Consider the following 18,941-nt stretch of genomic DNA (forward strand, 5'->3'; position numbering starts at 1 on the left):
ATTCATAAACTACAATTAGTACAGAATACAGCCGCTAGAATTCTCACCAATACAAACCGCAGAGCACACATAACGTACTGGCTGAACTCCACTGGCTCCCTATCAAATCCAGAATACATTTAAAATCCTTTTACCAACCTATAAAGCACTACAGTGCTATAGCCCCAGTTTATATCACAGACCTATTGGCAAAACCAAATGTAGGACCCAAACTCAAAACCAAGGGGGACCGGGCCTTTGCAGTGGTTGCTCCCACACTGTGGAACGCCCTACCCTTATCAATTAAAAATGCTGAGTCAAGGTCTTGTTAAAAACTCACTTATTTAGGTTACATTTTATCTTGTAAACTTTTATTTTGACCATCATTGTTGTCAATCAATGTTTCTGCTTTTATTCTTTGTTGTGTTTGTTCCTTTGTGCCTTGTTTTAACCTGATTGTTTATATTGTTGTTTTTACTGTAGGCCTACAGCACTTTGTTACTTTGTTTTGAAAGGTGCTTTATAAATAAAATGTACTTAGGCTACTTACTTACTTACATGAATCTCCTAGGTTAAATTTAACTTCAATCTTAATGAGTGACTTTTTTTTTTTTTTTACGATATTTTTTTGCGGCTTACGCCTTTTATTGATTTTTGAAGGGACAGACAGTAGGCTGACAGGAAACGGGAGAGAGATGGGGGGATGACATGCAGTAAAGGCCGTGTCGGGTCCGGGAGTCGAACCCGCGGCACACTGCGACTGGATTACCAGTCCGGTGCCCAGACCGTTACGCTACGGCCTGGGCCAATGAGTGACTTTTTATGATACATTTCTGATTAGATGTTTTATTATTTCATGCTTACTATTGACCTATTTTTACTTCCTTATTGTCTTTATCTTGGATATGCTTGCTGCCGGGCCTGCTGGCACTACACACCGTACACACACCAGACACCAGTCCCTTGACACAGCCACAGAATGAAACCCTGGCACTAGACAAACGTGCACACTGCTGCCTCATCTGTGAAGTTTGTAACAGTCAGTATGCAGTGCCGGTTGGTGCCACAGGGTGGTGCACTGCTCATTTTTGTTTTGCTGTGTGTACAAGATCTGACGTCACTTCCACTATATACGCTGCGTGCGTGCGTTGATTTCTTTGTGCGTTACTGCGTTGGCGCGCAGAGTGACTGATGCTCCCTTTGTTGGCTGCTAAATAAACCAGCTTATTGACATTATCTTTGTCTGTGTGAAATAGTAAATACCTGGAAATCTATTCAGCTGTATCCAGCCCACTGGGTCTACTCTAGCTCAACACATCACAATCTACAGCGCGAATCCTGTCCAAACTTCTAGCACAGATTCAACTGTCGCTGCTAAAAGTAAGTACGTTGCTACATATTTAAACTGGGCTAATGCTGAGCATAACTGTGTCTCTCAAGATGCCAACCTGCATGGTGTTGATCCACAGTGGTGCGGTCGCTGCCTAGCCTGACACTCAGTCAGAATTTTCATTTCGTTTCACTTTATTATTCATCGCCAGAACATATTTTCTTAAAGGACCACTTCGCCACTTTTCAACAGGTCCTCACTAATAATCATGATAAAATGGCACGATTTTGTTCTACTCAGTCTGTGTCTCATATGAGGGCTGTGGGCAGTTTAGAAACCGTCCTCCAGTGACATCATCATTTGGCAGATTTTCTTTTATAAACATATTTTTACAAAAATGTTTAGATTTTCATTATCGTGAGAACGATGGCTTCCATTTTCGCATTGCAACTTTTCAGGACTAGAAAGCCTGCATTTTCTATTAGCTTGTATTCCCCATCGATGATGTCACTGAAGGACGGTTTCTGAACTTGAAAAGTGGTGAAGTGGTCCTTTAATGGGCGTGGCTAGCGATTCAGGGCTGAAGCCAAAACTAGATAGATTTTATTTCGGTCCATAAAAGGAAAAAAGGAGTACATACAGACGTACACATTAAAATCCACTAATAACTAGTGGTATCGAAGAAGTGAAGGCTTATTGCGCCTACCCTTATTTGAACATAACTCAAATTACACTAAGCAGAGAATAATGTCAGACATAGATTACATAAAATAAAATAAAAACTATAGGTTCTGGCCATTGATTGTGAGAAATCTAATAGCCGGGCTTAGATTTGGCCTATATTATGAAAAAGAAGAAGACAAAACAAAAACAATAAAACAGACAAAAAAGTCAAACCAACCAAAGGTATGAAATGAAATGAAATGCAGTAGGCCTATGCATGTACTCTGAATGGGAAAACCTTATTTATTTGAGCTTTTAGTCAAGATGAGACATAAATTACATAACAATTGTTTAAAAACAATATCGGCTTACAGTAGTATTGTATTTTTTCTTATTTCTGTAATTATAGGCTACTATTCTGATATATTCTAAGTGTTGTATAAAGATAGGATCGGGAAAAATCGGTATTGGTATCTCTCAAAATCAAATATACGTTATGGGTATTTGTGACATGGGGTGCCGTAGCTAAAGGAAACCCTATTACTAAAGTACGGCTTTCCCGGTGGATTGTGGAGGCCATCCAACTGGCTTATGCCAGACTGCCAGTACAGGGTTGCAGCCTCCTGAAGGCCTGACGACACAGGATGGGCATCCTGGGAACTATACTATTGTTTAGATACAGGATGTGTTATGTGTGTACGGTTGCAAGTTGGTCATCTCCGTCAACTTTTTGCAAGATTCTATAACCTGGATGTGGCGGAGCTGGCTATGGCTCACGTAGTCCTGGGTGTCGCCTCTAGACGAGGCAGGTCACTTACATAGACTTTTAGGTTCGGGTAACTTATGTGAGTTGACCCTGGTACATACATAGGGCATAGGCCTAGGGCATACCCCGGAGCATTTAGGTGGACCAGGACTGTCAGCTCAGTTAGCCCTTGGAGCATATAAGGTTTTCACATGGCGAGTATACGTGCATTTATACCCTCGGGCAAGAGGGCACATACTGTGTCAACTGTCATGGCGCAAAAGGCCCATTCATAGTCGAATGAAACTGGGTGCCTGTGGCACCCAGGGGTCCCTGGAAGGGCCTCTGCTGTGTTTATATGCTGGTAGAATCTAAAGCAGCAGCATCAAATATTTGCATTAACAGTACCTCATTAACAAAACTGAACCTGAATAAACAGGGATAAAGACGGAGCAATGAAAAGATTTGACGTGTTGCTTTCTTTCCAGAATGTAACTGAGGGGAACCGGAATCTGCGCTCCTTATATTAGGACCCCAGATAACGTGGGCTAGAACAAACGTTCCGTCCTCACTGCATGTTACACTTTGCTAGTGCAATCAATTCACAGTATTAAAATGTAAACCTTCATAAAACAATAAATTATTAAATAATTAAACTGACTCTTAAAACACATTAAGTTGGGTCACTCTCTCCTGAGGGTGCCACGCCTCTGTTGATTTACTCAACATTGGGGCTAATGTCAGCCCTAGATGAAGAGCCTAGAAGGCTCTGCCCAGCCCTCTGGCCCTGTGAGGTGCTCTGGCTATTGACCAATGACAAGGTTTAGGTGTGCTGCCCCGTGGGAGGTTAGGGTGAGGGTTTGAGATGCTTAACATCGGTAAACAACTTGACTGCTTGTGCGTGCGTTTTTTTTTTGCTGCTTCAGCCATACAGTATATTTTTTTATAGAGGGACAGACGGTAGGCTGACAGGACATGGGGAGAGAGATGGGGGAGTGACATGCAGTAAAGGCCGTCGGGATCGGGAGTCGAACTCGCGGCACACTGCCAGACTTGATTACCAGCCAAGGTTCCTGGACCGCTGAGCCACGGCCCAGGCCGTGTGCGTTTGTTTTGATTTGTGAGTTCTCTTGGCACAGTACCATGGGTGTGTACGCATAACAAAACGATTATGCTTCTATGCAATGCATTGCTTGGTATGAAAAACATCATTGAAGCTGAGGGCCATGCCATTGTCGGCTATGGGGATTAATGTGGTTGACACTGTGGTAGGAGGAGAAGATGAGTTCTATATGTACCAGTTCCACTGTCTGCTATTTTGTTTAAAGCTTCATTACACCTCAAGCAGACTGTAATTATGAAACCTTTTAATTAATTGTCTGGTTTGGGTGTTATTTTGTTCATAAAAAATTATTAGTATTGCCGCCGCCACCAATAACCATGATAGTACAGCAGCTATCTGCACCCAGGGGCATCACTATGCCAGCTTGTGAATGTGATGGACATTTCCATTAATGTTTTATTTTTGCCACGGACATGCAAAACAAGTGATCAATGATATTACCAGAACACAAATGTATAGCCTACAGTACTGACTCTTGACGGGTCAGTGTCTACTCTATTCCATTGCGCTACACATTTTAAAATAAGTCACTTATCAAAACTTATTTTTGGGGAAAAGCTGATCTACAAGCTCACAACACATTACGGCATGTTGTGACCTTGTAGATCAGAAATTGTCCTTTCTTCTGAGCCTAAATCCCAAAATTGGGATGTCAGGGTTAAAGTATTTAGCTAGTAGTTACTAGGGATGCCACAAAGTGACCATCAGCCAAATCGAATAGTCGACAGCTCTGGCGATTAATAATCGATTAATCGAACCCACCCCCCCAAAAAAAATCAATATCAGATAAAACTTTTAAGATTTTATATTATGCACATGCCATGGTCACATAACCATCATATGTTGAGTTTAGTGCATGCTTTGATGGTTACAGTTTTACAGTTTTGATGAGTAAACCTTTGTGGAGATCTTCTCAGTGCCATTCAGGATGGAAAATGAAATCCATTTGGATTTGGGGAGAAGTAGTTTCATAAGGGGCTGGTATGAAGTACTTGATATAAAGAGAACATGTTCAGTTCACTAGTCTACACTCTACTAGTCTACACCTGCCTTCATTTCATCTGATTGTCTGTCTGGCAGGCACTTAACAAGCGATCGTTAACTGTCTGTTAGAGAGAGGGGCAGAGAAGAGTGGCTTTGCTCAACTTGATTTATACTATTCTCCACTCTGATGAAGGTACATGTTCGATATATCATGCAGCCTTACTTTTTAGCCTATATTTTAACTATTAAAATATATATATATATATATTTTCGATTATGAAATATTAAAATAGATTTCGGAGACTAGGATGATTAATCGGAAAATCTATTAATCGGCGGCATCCCTAGTAGTTACCCAACTTACCCAGCAAGACTGGGAAGTTATCCACTGTATACTGGCAGGTGGTGATGCGTTAATACCGTGGGAGAGTTATCTTACCCAGCAAGACTGGGAAGTTATCCACTGTATACTGGCAGGTGGTGATGCGTTAATACCGTGGGAGCGTTATCTGAGAGTCCAATAAACGGGCAGTAAACATAAGTCATGGAATCATAGATCTGGCATATTTTAATGATTGCCCGGGATACTTATCCCAAATTGAATGGTCATGTGATATGCATATGAACAGCAAAGACATAGATGAAAGCAAATACGACCTGTTACATCACGAATCAGATTCGATCATATCAGTCCGTTGATCGGGGCGCCCCTTGAAGCGCAGGCCAGAGGGGTCGTCTGTCCTGGAGAATTCTGACGTGTCTCCACTTTTTCAGACACTATATAGAAATCTTTCTGTCTCTCTGTGACCTTGCTTGAGCACAGCTAGGGTGCACACTGTTATAAGTAATGGTAACGGCTTAAAAGGTCTACTTTATCCCAACAGTGGCCGTCCTGAGACAGGCATTATATGTGGCATAATGCATGGTCCAAGTATATTATATTCCATGTTTGGGATTTCAATAAATGGGTCTTGTAAAGTAAGTACAGTTGCAGTCCGAGAAAGGGATACTTAGCTGCAAAGGTGAATGGGTGCGCAGTATACTTCATATTTGGGGACATGAGGAGACTGTGGGCTGTATTTTGCGTGTCTTAAGTACCAGGTCTTATTCCCTAACTTGAGTAAACTAAAGACCTGGAGGCGTGATCAATGCCATTTGGCTATTCTAAGTGGCCAAAGAGCGTTGATCACGCCTCCAGGTCTTTAGTTTACTCAAGTTAGGGAATAAGACCTGGTACTTAAGACACGCAAAATACAGCCCAGGAAGTTCTACAAGCTAAACTACTTTTGTATTTGTCAACGTAGCTTAAATGGTTGTGGTGTCAATTAATGTGTGGTACTGTACTTTAAAGGAATGCAGTGTCACAATAGTAGTTTGATTAGGGTGCCCAACCTTGATCAGAGCTGAGGAGGTGGTCTGTGGATCAAGGGTTTCCATGAATTATGCTTGTTGAGTGTTATTATGATTTAGTCTTTATTGTTTAATTTGACACTTTTAAACACTTTCTCTCAACTGACAACTATTTACTTGTCCAGTTCTGCCCTCTTTAACAATTATCTTCTTATCTTTTCCACGGGGACTGCATGCAATTCCGACGGAGCATTGGTCCAACATGCGTCCGCATGTCGGACATGCGCTGCTCCCATGCCTGCGGTTATGATTAGGTTAGGTTTGAGCCGGTAGGTTGTCGGACCAATGACTAGTCTGAACTACGTACTGCACCCGTATTGTATGCGATTTGTCATGGTTGTCTCACACATACCATGACAAATGTGGTACCGATATCGCATACAATACCACAACTTTCCTGCAACATATTAATGAGCATGTCATCCTGACACTATATATTTAAAATTGCAAATATTATATAATATACGGACATACGACTGCCGTTCACTGTGTTGTTGTGGAGCATTTGCTATAACAAAGTTGATAGACTATAGACACCAGTAGTGTCATTGCTGTAACTTGGTATCTGCAATGTGATACTGTTGCTGCAGGGTGAACTATGGGTAGCATTATAGTATAATTGATGCCTTACAGCCCCCTCCCCCACCCCAAATCACCACCAGCCCCCACTGGAGGGAAGTTAGGGAACATAGGGTCTCTGTTTTGGAATGAGGAAATATAGGGCTGAGGGAACATAGTGCTGAGGGAACTTGGTTACGGTCCCTTTTCGCAGCGGGTCGGAAAATAGTCTCGCGTTACCAGACTGTTGCCTCCGCAATTTGCAAATGCTTCATCATACAGTCTGGGCCAACGGAAGAGCTGTCATGAGTAAACTATAAAGCGGAAGTGGAGCCTCCTCACCACTTCCGTTTCGTATTTACAGTTGCGCACATTTATCCTAATATAAATATAAAACATCTAGGCGTGTTGCTTATCAGAAAAGGAAATAAAAATAATAAGCTCTAAAGATATGGCAGCTTCCGTTACTCAGCTCATGGGGGCTATAGGTCTAGACTCTGGAATAGTTGTCTGGCTACGTGAGACTAGTCGGAAAAGGACAAAAGGCTCGACTTTTCCGGATACCTCTTGTTCTCTGTCCTGATTGGATTAGATTGGTGTCCCTGCCTGAACATTGATTTTCTGTTGAGAGCTGGAGAGACGGGGAGACTCCTAGCCCTGTTATTTAGCAAATGCACTCTATAGCAATGAGTAGGCTAGAGCCTTTTAACACTTATTTAAAAATATATAAAATCTAATTTAAAAATATATAAAATCTAAGGTAGGCTATCGGTATCACATGATTCCCCTCGTCATGGCTTCTGTCGTGTCCTTTTCAATCCAGTAGATGGTGCTACAAGTGAAGCAAACGCACTCGGCAGAGACATGACTCAGTATGAGCATCTGCTGCATTAATTTATTGTGTGAAATTCAGTGGCACAAAATACTACTACATACGGAAATTTGTTTGTTTTCTGTGCTGGAAGAAATACTTTTGCCAGTTTGCCAGCACTCTTTTTAATCTTGTGTGTTGTAAGTAAACTGGTCCTTTAAGTAAAAGTATAAAAAAAAGAAAACTAGTAAAAACATTAAATCACTGTATTCACTAAACTTAAACGATATGACTCCTGGGATGTAGAATGAATGGAAAAATGGAAAGTACCTCAATTTATACTTTCCACCACTGCAGGCATATCAAACCTGAGGCTGAGTCAGATTACTAGATTAGATCCGAAGGTATTCCAGCATTGGTTTCTATCTCTGTCCAATGATGGTGTTTCTCCTGAAAGGCTCTGGCCAATGACAGTGTGGCTTGGTGTCACGTTGGCAGCTAGAAGGGCGTGTTAACTCTATTTAAACAGTTTGCTTGGTACAAATTACACCCAGACGCATAGAACCTGCAGAGCACAGTACATCATCAGGTAAAAAGAAATCTCTATACATAAATAAATACTTTCATACTTATGTTTATAGCTTTAATGTTTACGGTATGCATTATTATTGGCATGCCATATCTTTCCATGTTCCTAGTTGATTCTAAGTAGGCTGTTTTGGCTTCAGTCAATCTTTTTGACTATTGGATATTTAGCAGGATATGGGGCCTGAATTCAAAGGGCTTTATTGGCATGAGAAAACATACGTTTACATTGCCAAGGCAAAAAGTGCCTATTTCACCGCAATGGTTGCTCAGACATCCTCATCCTTCCAATAGAAGCCAATCCATTCTCAACCAGGCACAAATGTAACAGGCCCGTAAAGGTCCATTCAGAGACCACTCGTGGTCCCTTGTCTAGGCGTTGAGAACCACTGCCCTATTATCCGATTCCTATGACATGATACCTTTCTCAGGCTGGTGCACACATTACAGAATGAGAGTGTAATATGACACCTTCAACTACCTACCTGTTACATGTTTGCTCTCCTGTGTGTGTGTGTGTGTGTGTGTGTGTGTGAGACTGACTTTTGGTCAAAAAGGAACAGCACAATTCGGGCCCTATGTATTCAATTAAATACAATGTACAGAGTGAAAGAAAGAATAGGGGTGTAAAGATCAACTGTCTAGGCCGGGAGAAGTGATTATTTCCCCTCCCTTTGGCCTACCAGAAGGTGGCTTTTCAGGCCTGTTCTAAAAGTGAAGTACACATAACTTCAGGGGTAGTCAAGGATCAGCGTCTCCTTTTTAGCTGAGGTGGTTCAGGATTTTTACCTGTACGAACACGTTCCTCATGGCATGTCCTTTCCTTACAATAGTCAAAGTCCATGTTTTTAAGTGTGTGTGTGTGTGTACATTCCATGTAACCTGTTTTCAATCTCTTTCCTTCTGCTCTCACTTTGGCTATCCTCTATCTTCTGTTTCTCACTGAATGCTACAACATGATGGAGCACGCACGGAAAGAATTTTGCTTCTGCACATTGTTGTGCTTTTTGTGCTTTTATCCAAAGCGCTTTACATAGATTGTAGATTACATTCACTTCAACACTAACTCTGGGGGAGCCCAGGATCCAACTGGGAACCGAGGAGGCCATCTGGCCACTTCACCTGTAAACCTGTGATGTGGCGGTTAAGCTGATTTCTGCTTCTGCTTCCCTCCTCCTCCAGCAGAACTAATCCAAGATGCCGGACCCAAACCAAGTCACAGCCGAAGTGAAGGGTTTCAACAGGAACTCTCTGAAAAGGACCGAGACCAAAGAGAAGAACCCACTGCCCACACCAGAGGGTATGTGTCCAACACACTTGTCCATTTTTTGTTAAGAAGTTTGAAAACGGTATGGCAGTAGTACAGTAAGAACGCTATGCTAAAGGGATAACACAAGCCCCATGTCCCCTCTTTTGATTTGAAGGACTCATGCAGGTTCTCGTCGCTGGTAGAATCCTTCTATGCCCAAAACTACTTTTCAGGAAATGGGGGAAAAGGGAGCTGTTTTCCAATAGATCCAAAGTAGTTATTTAGTCACAAACTCTTGTTAATACATTTTATTTGTTCAATATTTATAAAACCCACAGACAGATTTAACCATTTACAAAATGCAATATTTACATAAATATACTCATCAACATACTGTATATTTGAAGTGCCAAAAGTGGAAACTTAAAAGTACCGTAAGGTTTCACTAGACTCTAGAGTACACACACAGTACCTGAGAACATGTAGTTGTGGTGACCCCACCCTTCATGCTGTCTTTCAGTTCGGCTTAGCCCCTCCCCCTCCATTGTCCTCATGAGGAAGTCAAACAGAAGATTAATTACTGATTAACTCGCAGCCTGCAGCCGTGGAAGAACTTGTTCCACTCCCTGGCCTTGACACAATAATTACATAATCACCTGGTCGCAACTATTTGAGGTTAACCCATTTTGACCTGAGACCAGATTCTAAAAATGTCTTCTACATCCTGACAGTTTTCTGAAAAAGCTATGTCTCTGTGTCAGTCGTTCTTTGATTTTTTTTTTAAATGGCAGACCTACAAGCTCCAGAGTGGCGCGCTACGAGCTTGTAGATCTGCTATTTTTCAATAGCTAAAGCACAACATAATGCTAACACCAGAAGGGGTTCCCGCCCAAAATGGCTTTATGAATAATAATAATAATAATAATAATAATAGCAATAGCTAATCTACAAGCTCACAAAACGTTGCATTGAGACACATTTGACAAAGTTCTGTGTATGTTTAACACATTATGTGCCCTTTCATTCTTTCAAAATAGCGACGTGGAGTGCCCATCTGATTTTTTCCCCCCCAAGACGTGTATGTCTGTGGACGTCTTGGGCACAAATTGTGTTAACTTATTTGTCATAATGCATTTGTTTACAAAATTGAAAACATAAATCTAATGCAATGCTTTTGCATCTCGTTCAAGTCAGTCCGGAAAGTCCGTTCTTGTACAATGGATACTAATGGCCAAAATGTATAGATAGTAAGTAGTATGTATAGTAAAGGAGCAGTAAGTAATATTTTCAAAATAAGTACCATGTTAAAAAGCTCTATATTCTGAGAGTAATCAGTCGGGTTGCAATATTCAAGGTAGAGTAAGTTTGTGAATTTGTAATATATATATATATATATATAACAATATTCCAAGAAATTATATTTAAGTACACAGTGAAGGAGAATTTGACTGACAAATACATGATGTGATGACTCAATGAATGTTGTTGACTGATCTTCTCTCTCTCATACTCTTACAGCGATAGAAGCAGAGAAGAAGGAAGAACAGATGAAAGATGAAGTGAAGGGTTTCAACAAGAACAATCTGAAAACCACCGAGACCAAAGAGAAGAACCCACTGCCCACACAGGAAGGTATGGGCCCTATCTTAGCCCTTATCCCTAAACTTATTTGCCATTTTAAAACATTTTGAAATGGTCAACTAGCCAATCTACATTGACACGTTGTGAGTTTCTAGATCAGTTATTTAAACTATTTTAAAATGTTTTTAAAAAGTTTAGGGATAAGGTGTAAGGGGTGGCGCAAGATATATCTGTTAGTGTCTAATCTGTCTGCAACCACACTCTGTTTTTTGTTTTGTTTGAATAATTTATTAAGAAGCTAAAAAAAAGACTAACAACGCTATGCTAAAAGGATAACACAATAAGCTTTTGTTTATATACGTCTATGGTTGAGAGTGTGGTCTGGGCATTGCAGACTTCCGCCATGCCCGTGTCATAGCTTAGGAGGCAGTCAATCATGACTATACTGTAGGTCGCTACTACGCGATTGACTGGTGGCGTTTAGGCGGCTCCCATTGGCTTAGGCGGCATGGGGTCGACTCCCATTGATGACTGTCGCTTACGTTTCATAAGCTTTCATTAGTCAGGTTTCACCTAAGAAAAATACCCCATCTACAAGCTCACAATCCGTCGCATTGAGAGACACAGTTGACACATTTTTGTGTATGTTTAAACTTATTTGTCATATGCATTTTTGTTTGCAAAATGGAAAACAGAAATGTAATGCAATGCTTTTGCATCTCGCAATCGCAATTATTTGTACAACTAATCGTAAACTAAAATGTCTTGATCGTGACGGCGCTACCACTCCGCCAAGTCAGTGCGGAAAGTCCGTTCTCGTTCAATGAATACTAATGGCCAAAATGTATAGTATGTAGTAAAGGAGCAGTAAGTCATATTTTCATAAGCAAAATAAGTAGCATATTAAATAGCTATATATTCTGAGATAATCAATGTACATAGTGTTTGTTCACTAACCGGGGCATTGATCCCACAGTCAGTAGAGACAAGTCATGTTGCTTAAAAGTAGGGGTTGTGAATTTGTAATATAGGTTTACACGCTCAATCAAATTCTATACAATAATAATAATACAATATTCTAAGAAATAATATTTAAGTACACAATGAAGGAGAATTTGACTGACTGAATACATGTTGTGATGACTCAAAGAATGTTTTTGACTGATCTCTCTGTCTCTCTCATACTCATACAGAGATAAAAGCAGAGAAGACGGAAGAACAGATGAAAGACGGAGTGAAGGGTTTCAACAAGAACAATCTGAAAACCACCGAGACCAAAGAGAAGAACCCACTGCCCACAAAGGAGGGTAAGTGTCCAATCTGTCTGCATTTCTGCAACCACACGTGGCAGTAGTACGGTAACAACGCTATGCTAAAAGGATAACACAATATTCCCCTGCCCTATGTTTAAATTATTTGTCATGTGCAGCATTTTTGTTTGCAAAAACATAAACGGAAATGTAATGCAATGAAAAAACACAATTAGCTCTTCACTAAGTCCCTCCCCAACCAACCCGTCCTCGTCCAATAGGCACGTTAGCAGCGAGGAGACAGGGCAAGCTGTCCTTTTCCCCCATAGAGATGCATGTAAAATGATGGGATTTCTCCATATAAATAATCGATAATATCAGTAGCAAGAGCATCTAAATGTCTTCTAAATGTAATCAAGTAGGCCTGCAGTAGGCTATGCACTGGACAAATGTGCATGACATTAGGAGAAATCAACTTTTCACGACCACCTGACAGGCGTTTTCATGTTGCAAGGTAAGACTACGGTCATTAGTATTATTGCCATCACCTGGTTGGGTCAGGCATTGACCTCCCAGTCAGTAGAGAAAAGTCATGTTGCTTCAAAGTAGGGGTTGTGAATTTGTAATATATGTTTACATCAGGGGTACTCAACTGGCGGACCGCGGTCCACGACCGGACCGCGGACCACCTCTCTGCGGACCCTAGGCAAAAAAAGAAAGAAAAAAAAATGTATTTTTTTTTTCTTTTTTTGCATCAGGTCAGGCCAGCAAAAAAGATCTCTCCTAAACTCAGGCCAGGCCAGCAACAGTCATTTTCAATTCAATTCAGGCAGTGTTGCTGCAGCACAACTACATTGTGTGTCTTATGTTAATGGAGGGAAGAAGTTAATAATATAAATATCAGATGGTACATTTCTCATGTGAAATTGCTGCAAAGGCCCCCAAAATGTCCCCCAAGGGCCCCCAAAATTCTGGCGCCCGAAGTGTGATTTGGATTTGGAGTTCCACTCCGGGCCTGCACTCTGCACCCCATTATTGGTTGGTTGGAAGGGGATCTGATTTGTATAAGCTTGGCTTGACCATACTAAACGCCAGGCATAGAGCCCCGCTCTCCGATGGACGCCGAGCATGGGACCGGACCTCGGTCTTATTCAAAAAAATATTTGTGGACCTTCATCATTTCTAGTTGAGGACCCCTGGTTTACATGCTCAATCAAATTCTGACAGTTCATCAAACTCATTCTGACAATGTAAAACTGGAATGGACCCTCATAATACAATATTCTAAGAAATAATATTTAAGTACACAATGAAGGAGAATTTGACTGACAAATGCATGTTGTGATGACTCAATGAATGTTTTTGACTGATCTTCTCTCTCTCTCTCATACTCTTACAGTGATAGAAGCAGAGAAGAAGGAAGAACAGATGAAAGATGAAGTGAAGGGTTTCAACAAGAACAATCTGAAAACCACCGAGACCAAAGAGAAGAACCCACTTCCCACACAGGAGGGTAAGTGTCCAATCTGTCTGCAACCACAATGTCTGCAACCACAAGCTTTAAAGAAATCACCCGTGTGAAGTGAGTGGTGTAACTCCGTGTGGGGGTCCCTGGGGGGAACGAGCCCAGGGCTATTTATAAATAAATAAACAGTATGGCAGCAGTACGGTAACAATAACAACGCTATGCTAAAAGCATAACACAATGGGAGCAGTAAGTAATATGCAAAATACTGTAAGTAGCATAAATAGCTCTGTATTCTGAGAGTAATTATTGTTAGACTGGAGTGTTTGTGCACTAACGGGGGGCCTCCCCAGTCAGTAGAGACGAGTCAGATTGCAATATTCAAGGTAGAGGTTGTGAATATTTGATGTTTTTGACTGATCCTCATTCCGCTCTCTCTCTCTCTCTCACTCACTCACTCACTCTCACTCTCACACTCACACTCACACTCACTCTCACTCTCACACACACTCATACAGAGATAAAAGCAGAGAAGACGGAAGAACAGATGAAAGACGGAGTGAAGGGTTTCAACAAGACCTCTCTGAAAAAGACCGAGACCAAAGAGAAGAACCCACTGCCCACGCAGAAGGGTAAGTGTCCAATATGTCTGCATTTCTGCAACCACACTGTATTAAGAAGCTAAAAAAAAGTATTTTTGTTTGCAAAAAGTAAAACAGAAATGTAATGCAATGCAAAAACACAATTAGCCCTTCGCTAAGTCCCTCCCCAACAAAACCGTCCTCGTCCAATTGGCACGTTAGCAGCGAGGAGACAGGGCAAGCTGTCCTCCCCCATAGAGATACATGTGAAATGATGGGATTTCTCCATATAAATAATCGATTATTTCAGTAGCAAGAGCATCAAAATGTCTTCTAAATTTAGTCAATTAGGCCTGCAGTAGGCTATGCACTGGAGAAATCAACTTTTCACGTTGCAATGTAAGACTATGGTCATTTGTATTATTGCCATCACCTGGGTGGGTCAGGCGTGTAACTTTCCCGACGTTAAGCTGTGTATATGTTCAACAACACAGCCATGCTAAATAACTTTGACAGCTATGAGGTGGCGAAAGCTTGACCTGCATAGCAACAGTTGCTAAACTATTTGATTTCGCATTGGACAATCGCTTTTTGGGGTGGGGTTTAGCAAAGAGCTAATTGCATCGTTATTCGCAATTATTTGTACAACTATTAATCGTCAAGTAAAATTTCTTGATTGTGACATCGCTACCTTTCTGCTAAGTCTGTCGGTAAAGCACCATTCTCGTTAGCAAACGATCACCTGGTCACAACCATTTGAGATTATCGCTTACAGTTTTTCACGATTGTTAACACACAATTTGCATAACCTTCACTTCATGTACCTAATCGTTCAACACAATTTGCACTACATCACACTCCCTTATCTGCATTAGACTGTGACTTTCCTTCTTTACACTCTGATGTCAAATACACATCACCTTGTTGTCCAAACACTACACACAATGTTCAGTTGTTGCACACACTCAATTCTCAAAGCACAGTAAATCGCCTACATTGTCATCTTGGACAATGCGAGCTTCCACCGGGCTGCTCAAGTGCGTGAGTGGTTCTAGGAGTCGGACCACCCACATTTTTCAGTTCTATACCTTTCACCCCATTCTCCTTTCCTGAATCCTATTGAGGAGTTATTTTCAGCTTGGAGGTAGACGGTATATAAACGGAAGCCACATAGCTGGGTCACACTGCTCCAGGCCATGGAGAGGAGAAGGCTTGTGGCGAGGCGAGTTGCCTGTCAGGGCTTTATGCACAACTCAAGGCGTTTCTTCCAACGCTTGCTTGGACAGGGAGAACATTCCCTGTGATGTGGATGAGGCCCTCTGACCAGGCAGGCAGGAACCGGGGGCATGATGCCTATTACAGTATTTCTTGGGAAGGGGGTCCTTTTGAGCAGTTTGAGCTAACCCGTTTACAGTAATACAAATAAATAAAATTGCGTTACGTATTTGTGTGCTGTTTTGTTTGACTATGGAAAAAGTAAGCCTACACTGCATCATTTTACAAAACGAGAAATGGCTCATTCTCCATAGTCATTGTCATTCATGTGTGTTCCATGTGTAGATTGTGTTTTGCACTTCATTGTGCAGTGAATGCTTAGTTGTGTGTACTCAATGAATGGTATGTGTGTGTCATTTGAAAATATGGCTGTGTACCAAATGAAAGCACGAGTTCCATTTTGGGAACAGTTAAGATTCTGACAGTTCGTCTTAACTCAGTCTGACAATGTAAAAATGGAATGGACCCACATAATAGGCTACAATATTCTAAGAAATTATCTTTAAGTACACAGTGAAGGAGAATTTGACTGACAAATACATGTTGTGATGATGACTCAATGAATGTTTTTGACTGATCCTCCTTTCGCCCTCTCTCTGTCTCCCTCATACTCATACAGAGATAGAAGCAGAGAAGAAGGCAGCTGCCAAGAAGTGAAACACAATTGCCATCATTGAAGCTCCATCCATCATCCTATCAGTCTCAACTTCTTCTTTTTGTAGGACCATAATAATGTTTACCATGTAGAATTTACAAGGATTTTTTTTAATCTAATACAGTCAGTGATTGAAAAGTTTGATTTGTCTTTGAGTTTGTCTTTTGAGTTTTTTATTTCGCCTTTTGCACCTTGTAAAATATGTCAATACAAATCTGCCATCAGCAGCACAACAAAATCCAGTATGTACTATGTACCTACGTATGCCTGTAAATGATGCCAGTGTCTTCAGGACAAATTCTTTAAAGTAACACCTATATTTTTGTTTTGCTTTAGTAATAATGATAATAAATACAAATTTTTCTTTGTCAAAATGTTGTGATTTTATTGATCTGTCCTCAAATTTACTCTTTGAGTAGTTTCAATGTATACTTTAGATATGCTCCATATATGGCCAGACCTCAAACCCTGTACACTCAAGACACTGCCACCCTTAGATCTCCATATATGGAGCTGACCTTTTCTGACATTCCATAATTATGTTGATCTGACCTCATCAAACCCTGTACACTAAAGACACTGCCCCTGCTGCCACCCTTAGATCTCCATATATGGAGCTGACCTATTCTGACATTCCATATGTTGATCTGACCTCATCGAACCCTGTACACTTAGACACGCTCCATATATGGCCAGTACAGAATTATTCCATATGTTGATCTAAACTCGCGTCACCAGGCTTTCCACCTCGGAGGAAAGCCTGGTCTGTGTTACAAAATTGCTGTGTGATCCGGTCAGGAGCGGATGATATTGTTACATCATGTTGTAGTCATTGTTTTGTAGTCATCAGGCCGGAACCCTCAATCTGGAACTTCCTTTCCCTCAAACCGGAAGAATAAACGTGAAACGTAAAAGTGACTCGTTCTCTCATAGCCTTCTGCTTTTATTGGGAAAAATCGGTTTGAGGGAAAGTAAGTAAGTAAGTTCCAGATTGAGGGTTCCTGCCTGATGACTACAACTAAATAGTTCACCTAATCCCCACTGTTGCTGTGTTTATGTGATTGCATGTTCTGTGTATTTTCTGTAATGTTTTATTGTTGTAACTGACTGCCGGTGTGCCAAAGACAAATTTCCATTTTATGTCAATTTAATGGACAATAAAGCTTTATCTTCAATGACTCCAACATGGCGTAACGATATCTGCTCAGCCGCTCCCGACCGGATCATAAACTCGAAAAGGAATGACCTCAGGGCGTCTTACTGGTTTAATCTAGCTCTGATATAAAATGTATTACATTGCAGATATTCATAATGATACATTTTTGACAGTTATAAACTAAAAAGTGATCTGTCACATTTATCTGTGGTTTAACCACTTTCATTTGAAAATAGTTTTCTTGAAAAAGTTAAAAAATAATTTAATATTTTTTTAATAATTTAAGATGAGGCTGTACATATAGGCTACATTTAGGGCTCCCTGACATGAAAATGTCTGAGCCAGGCAGCCAGTGGTGTAATTACAGGCATGATCAGAGCAAAGACAATGTCATGTCAGGACAGGAGTCCTGTAGTTAGTGTAATATAAGACATGTGAATTTAGCGCCAGTCAGCCATGGATTACAAAGGCAAATATTTACATGATCTAACACTAGGCACTGCAATACACAAAACATGGTGGAACCATTATCATCTTCTCTCACACTCGCAGGCCCAGTTTAATGTATATTCCTAAGATTACATGTTTACAATGTTTGTGTGTAGAAAATGATGCATGCACTTTACATGAAAATACTATTTCTTATAAGACGAGTCTGTTTACTATCCAATCTGCTGCACTTATGTCAAGTATCCCAGTGGTTCCCTAAGCGAGGTCCTTGATTTCGGTTGAGGGGGTCCCCAAGCTGAATTTTGCTATACAGGCTAGACTGGCTAGTAACCAAATGGGTCCTTAGTTTACAGGTCTGTAACTGAGAGTTTCTAGTAACCAAATGGGTCCTTTACAGGTCTGTAACTGAGAGTTTCTTGGAGACTTATGGGGGTCCGTCCGTGGTCTAATGCACTGGTTCCCAAACATTTTAGCCCAATAGAGAAATTCTTCGTCAAATTACTGATTGTCTTTTTTTATTTGAATACAAATGTATCTGCGACACACAATTTGGTCCCCATCCTCTTTTTGGGAAACAGTGGTCTACTCTGGTCTACAAGGCTAACTCTAATCTAATCTAATGCGTACGTACCAACGGGGTCCTTGAAATGAACATGCTTGAGAAGCACTGAAGTGTCCAGCCTTGGTTTTTAGATGTGCATGGTTGAGGGAGAGCCAGTCATCTTGGCTGATCCCCCGCACATACTTGTACAACAGGTCTGTACCTGCTGCTGCAGGTGTTACATCACACTTACTCGGGTGCTGCTATGCAATAAATGTGTTCTCATGATGGATGAAGGAATTTTATTGGATTGTGAAATCAGCCCGAACAGAGAAGGATAGTGCATTGAGCCGTTTTGTCACACATTCAAAGGGATAGATTTTTTAATTCTTTATTTACCCAGGGAAGTAGCTGAGCACAGGTGCTCATTTTCAGCAACGCCCTGCACATAGAAACACGCACACACACACACACACACACACACACACACACACACACACACATTAAAACCTGGCAGCTGACCAGTACAACCACAGTCTTATACTGTTGG

The 18,941-nt window shown here is 41.0% G+C and overlaps 1 protein-coding gene across 5 annotated transcripts; it reads left to right on the forward strand.

Annotated features, from left to right (window-relative positions):
* Positions 1–1,128: 1,128 nt before the first annotated feature.
* On the forward strand, positions 1,129–17,428 carry LOC310873905 (uncharacterized protein). 5 transcript variants are annotated; one of them, XM_083786482.1, is made up of 7 exons: positions 1,129–1,359; positions 9,371–9,488; positions 10,956–11,069; positions 12,212–12,325; positions 13,668–13,781; positions 14,252–14,365; positions 16,209–17,428. In XM_083786482.1, the coding sequence occupies exons 2-7, from the start codon at positions 9,386–9,388 to the stop codon at positions 16,244–16,246; spliced, it is 597 nt and encodes a 198-aa protein (XP_083642608.1). In that variant the 5' UTR covers positions 1,129–1,359; positions 9,371–9,385; the 3' UTR covers positions 16,247–17,428. The 5 variants fall into 5 exon arrangements, with proteins under 5 accessions (XP_083642608.1, XP_083642612.1, XP_083642610.1 ...); XM_083786486.1 differs by having other exon boundaries at positions 9,374–9,488; XM_083786484.1 differs by lacking the exon at positions 1,129–1,359 and adding an exon at positions 2,108–2,215.
* The last annotated feature ends 1,513 nt before the right edge of the window (positions 17,429–18,941 follow it).

Source organism: Protomyctophum parallelum (assembly GCF_964188405.1).
Source record: "Protomyctophum parallelum genome assembly, chromosome: 16".
Lineage (NCBI taxonomy): Eukaryota > Metazoa > Chordata > Actinopteri > Myctophiformes > Myctophidae > Protomyctophum > Protomyctophum parallelum.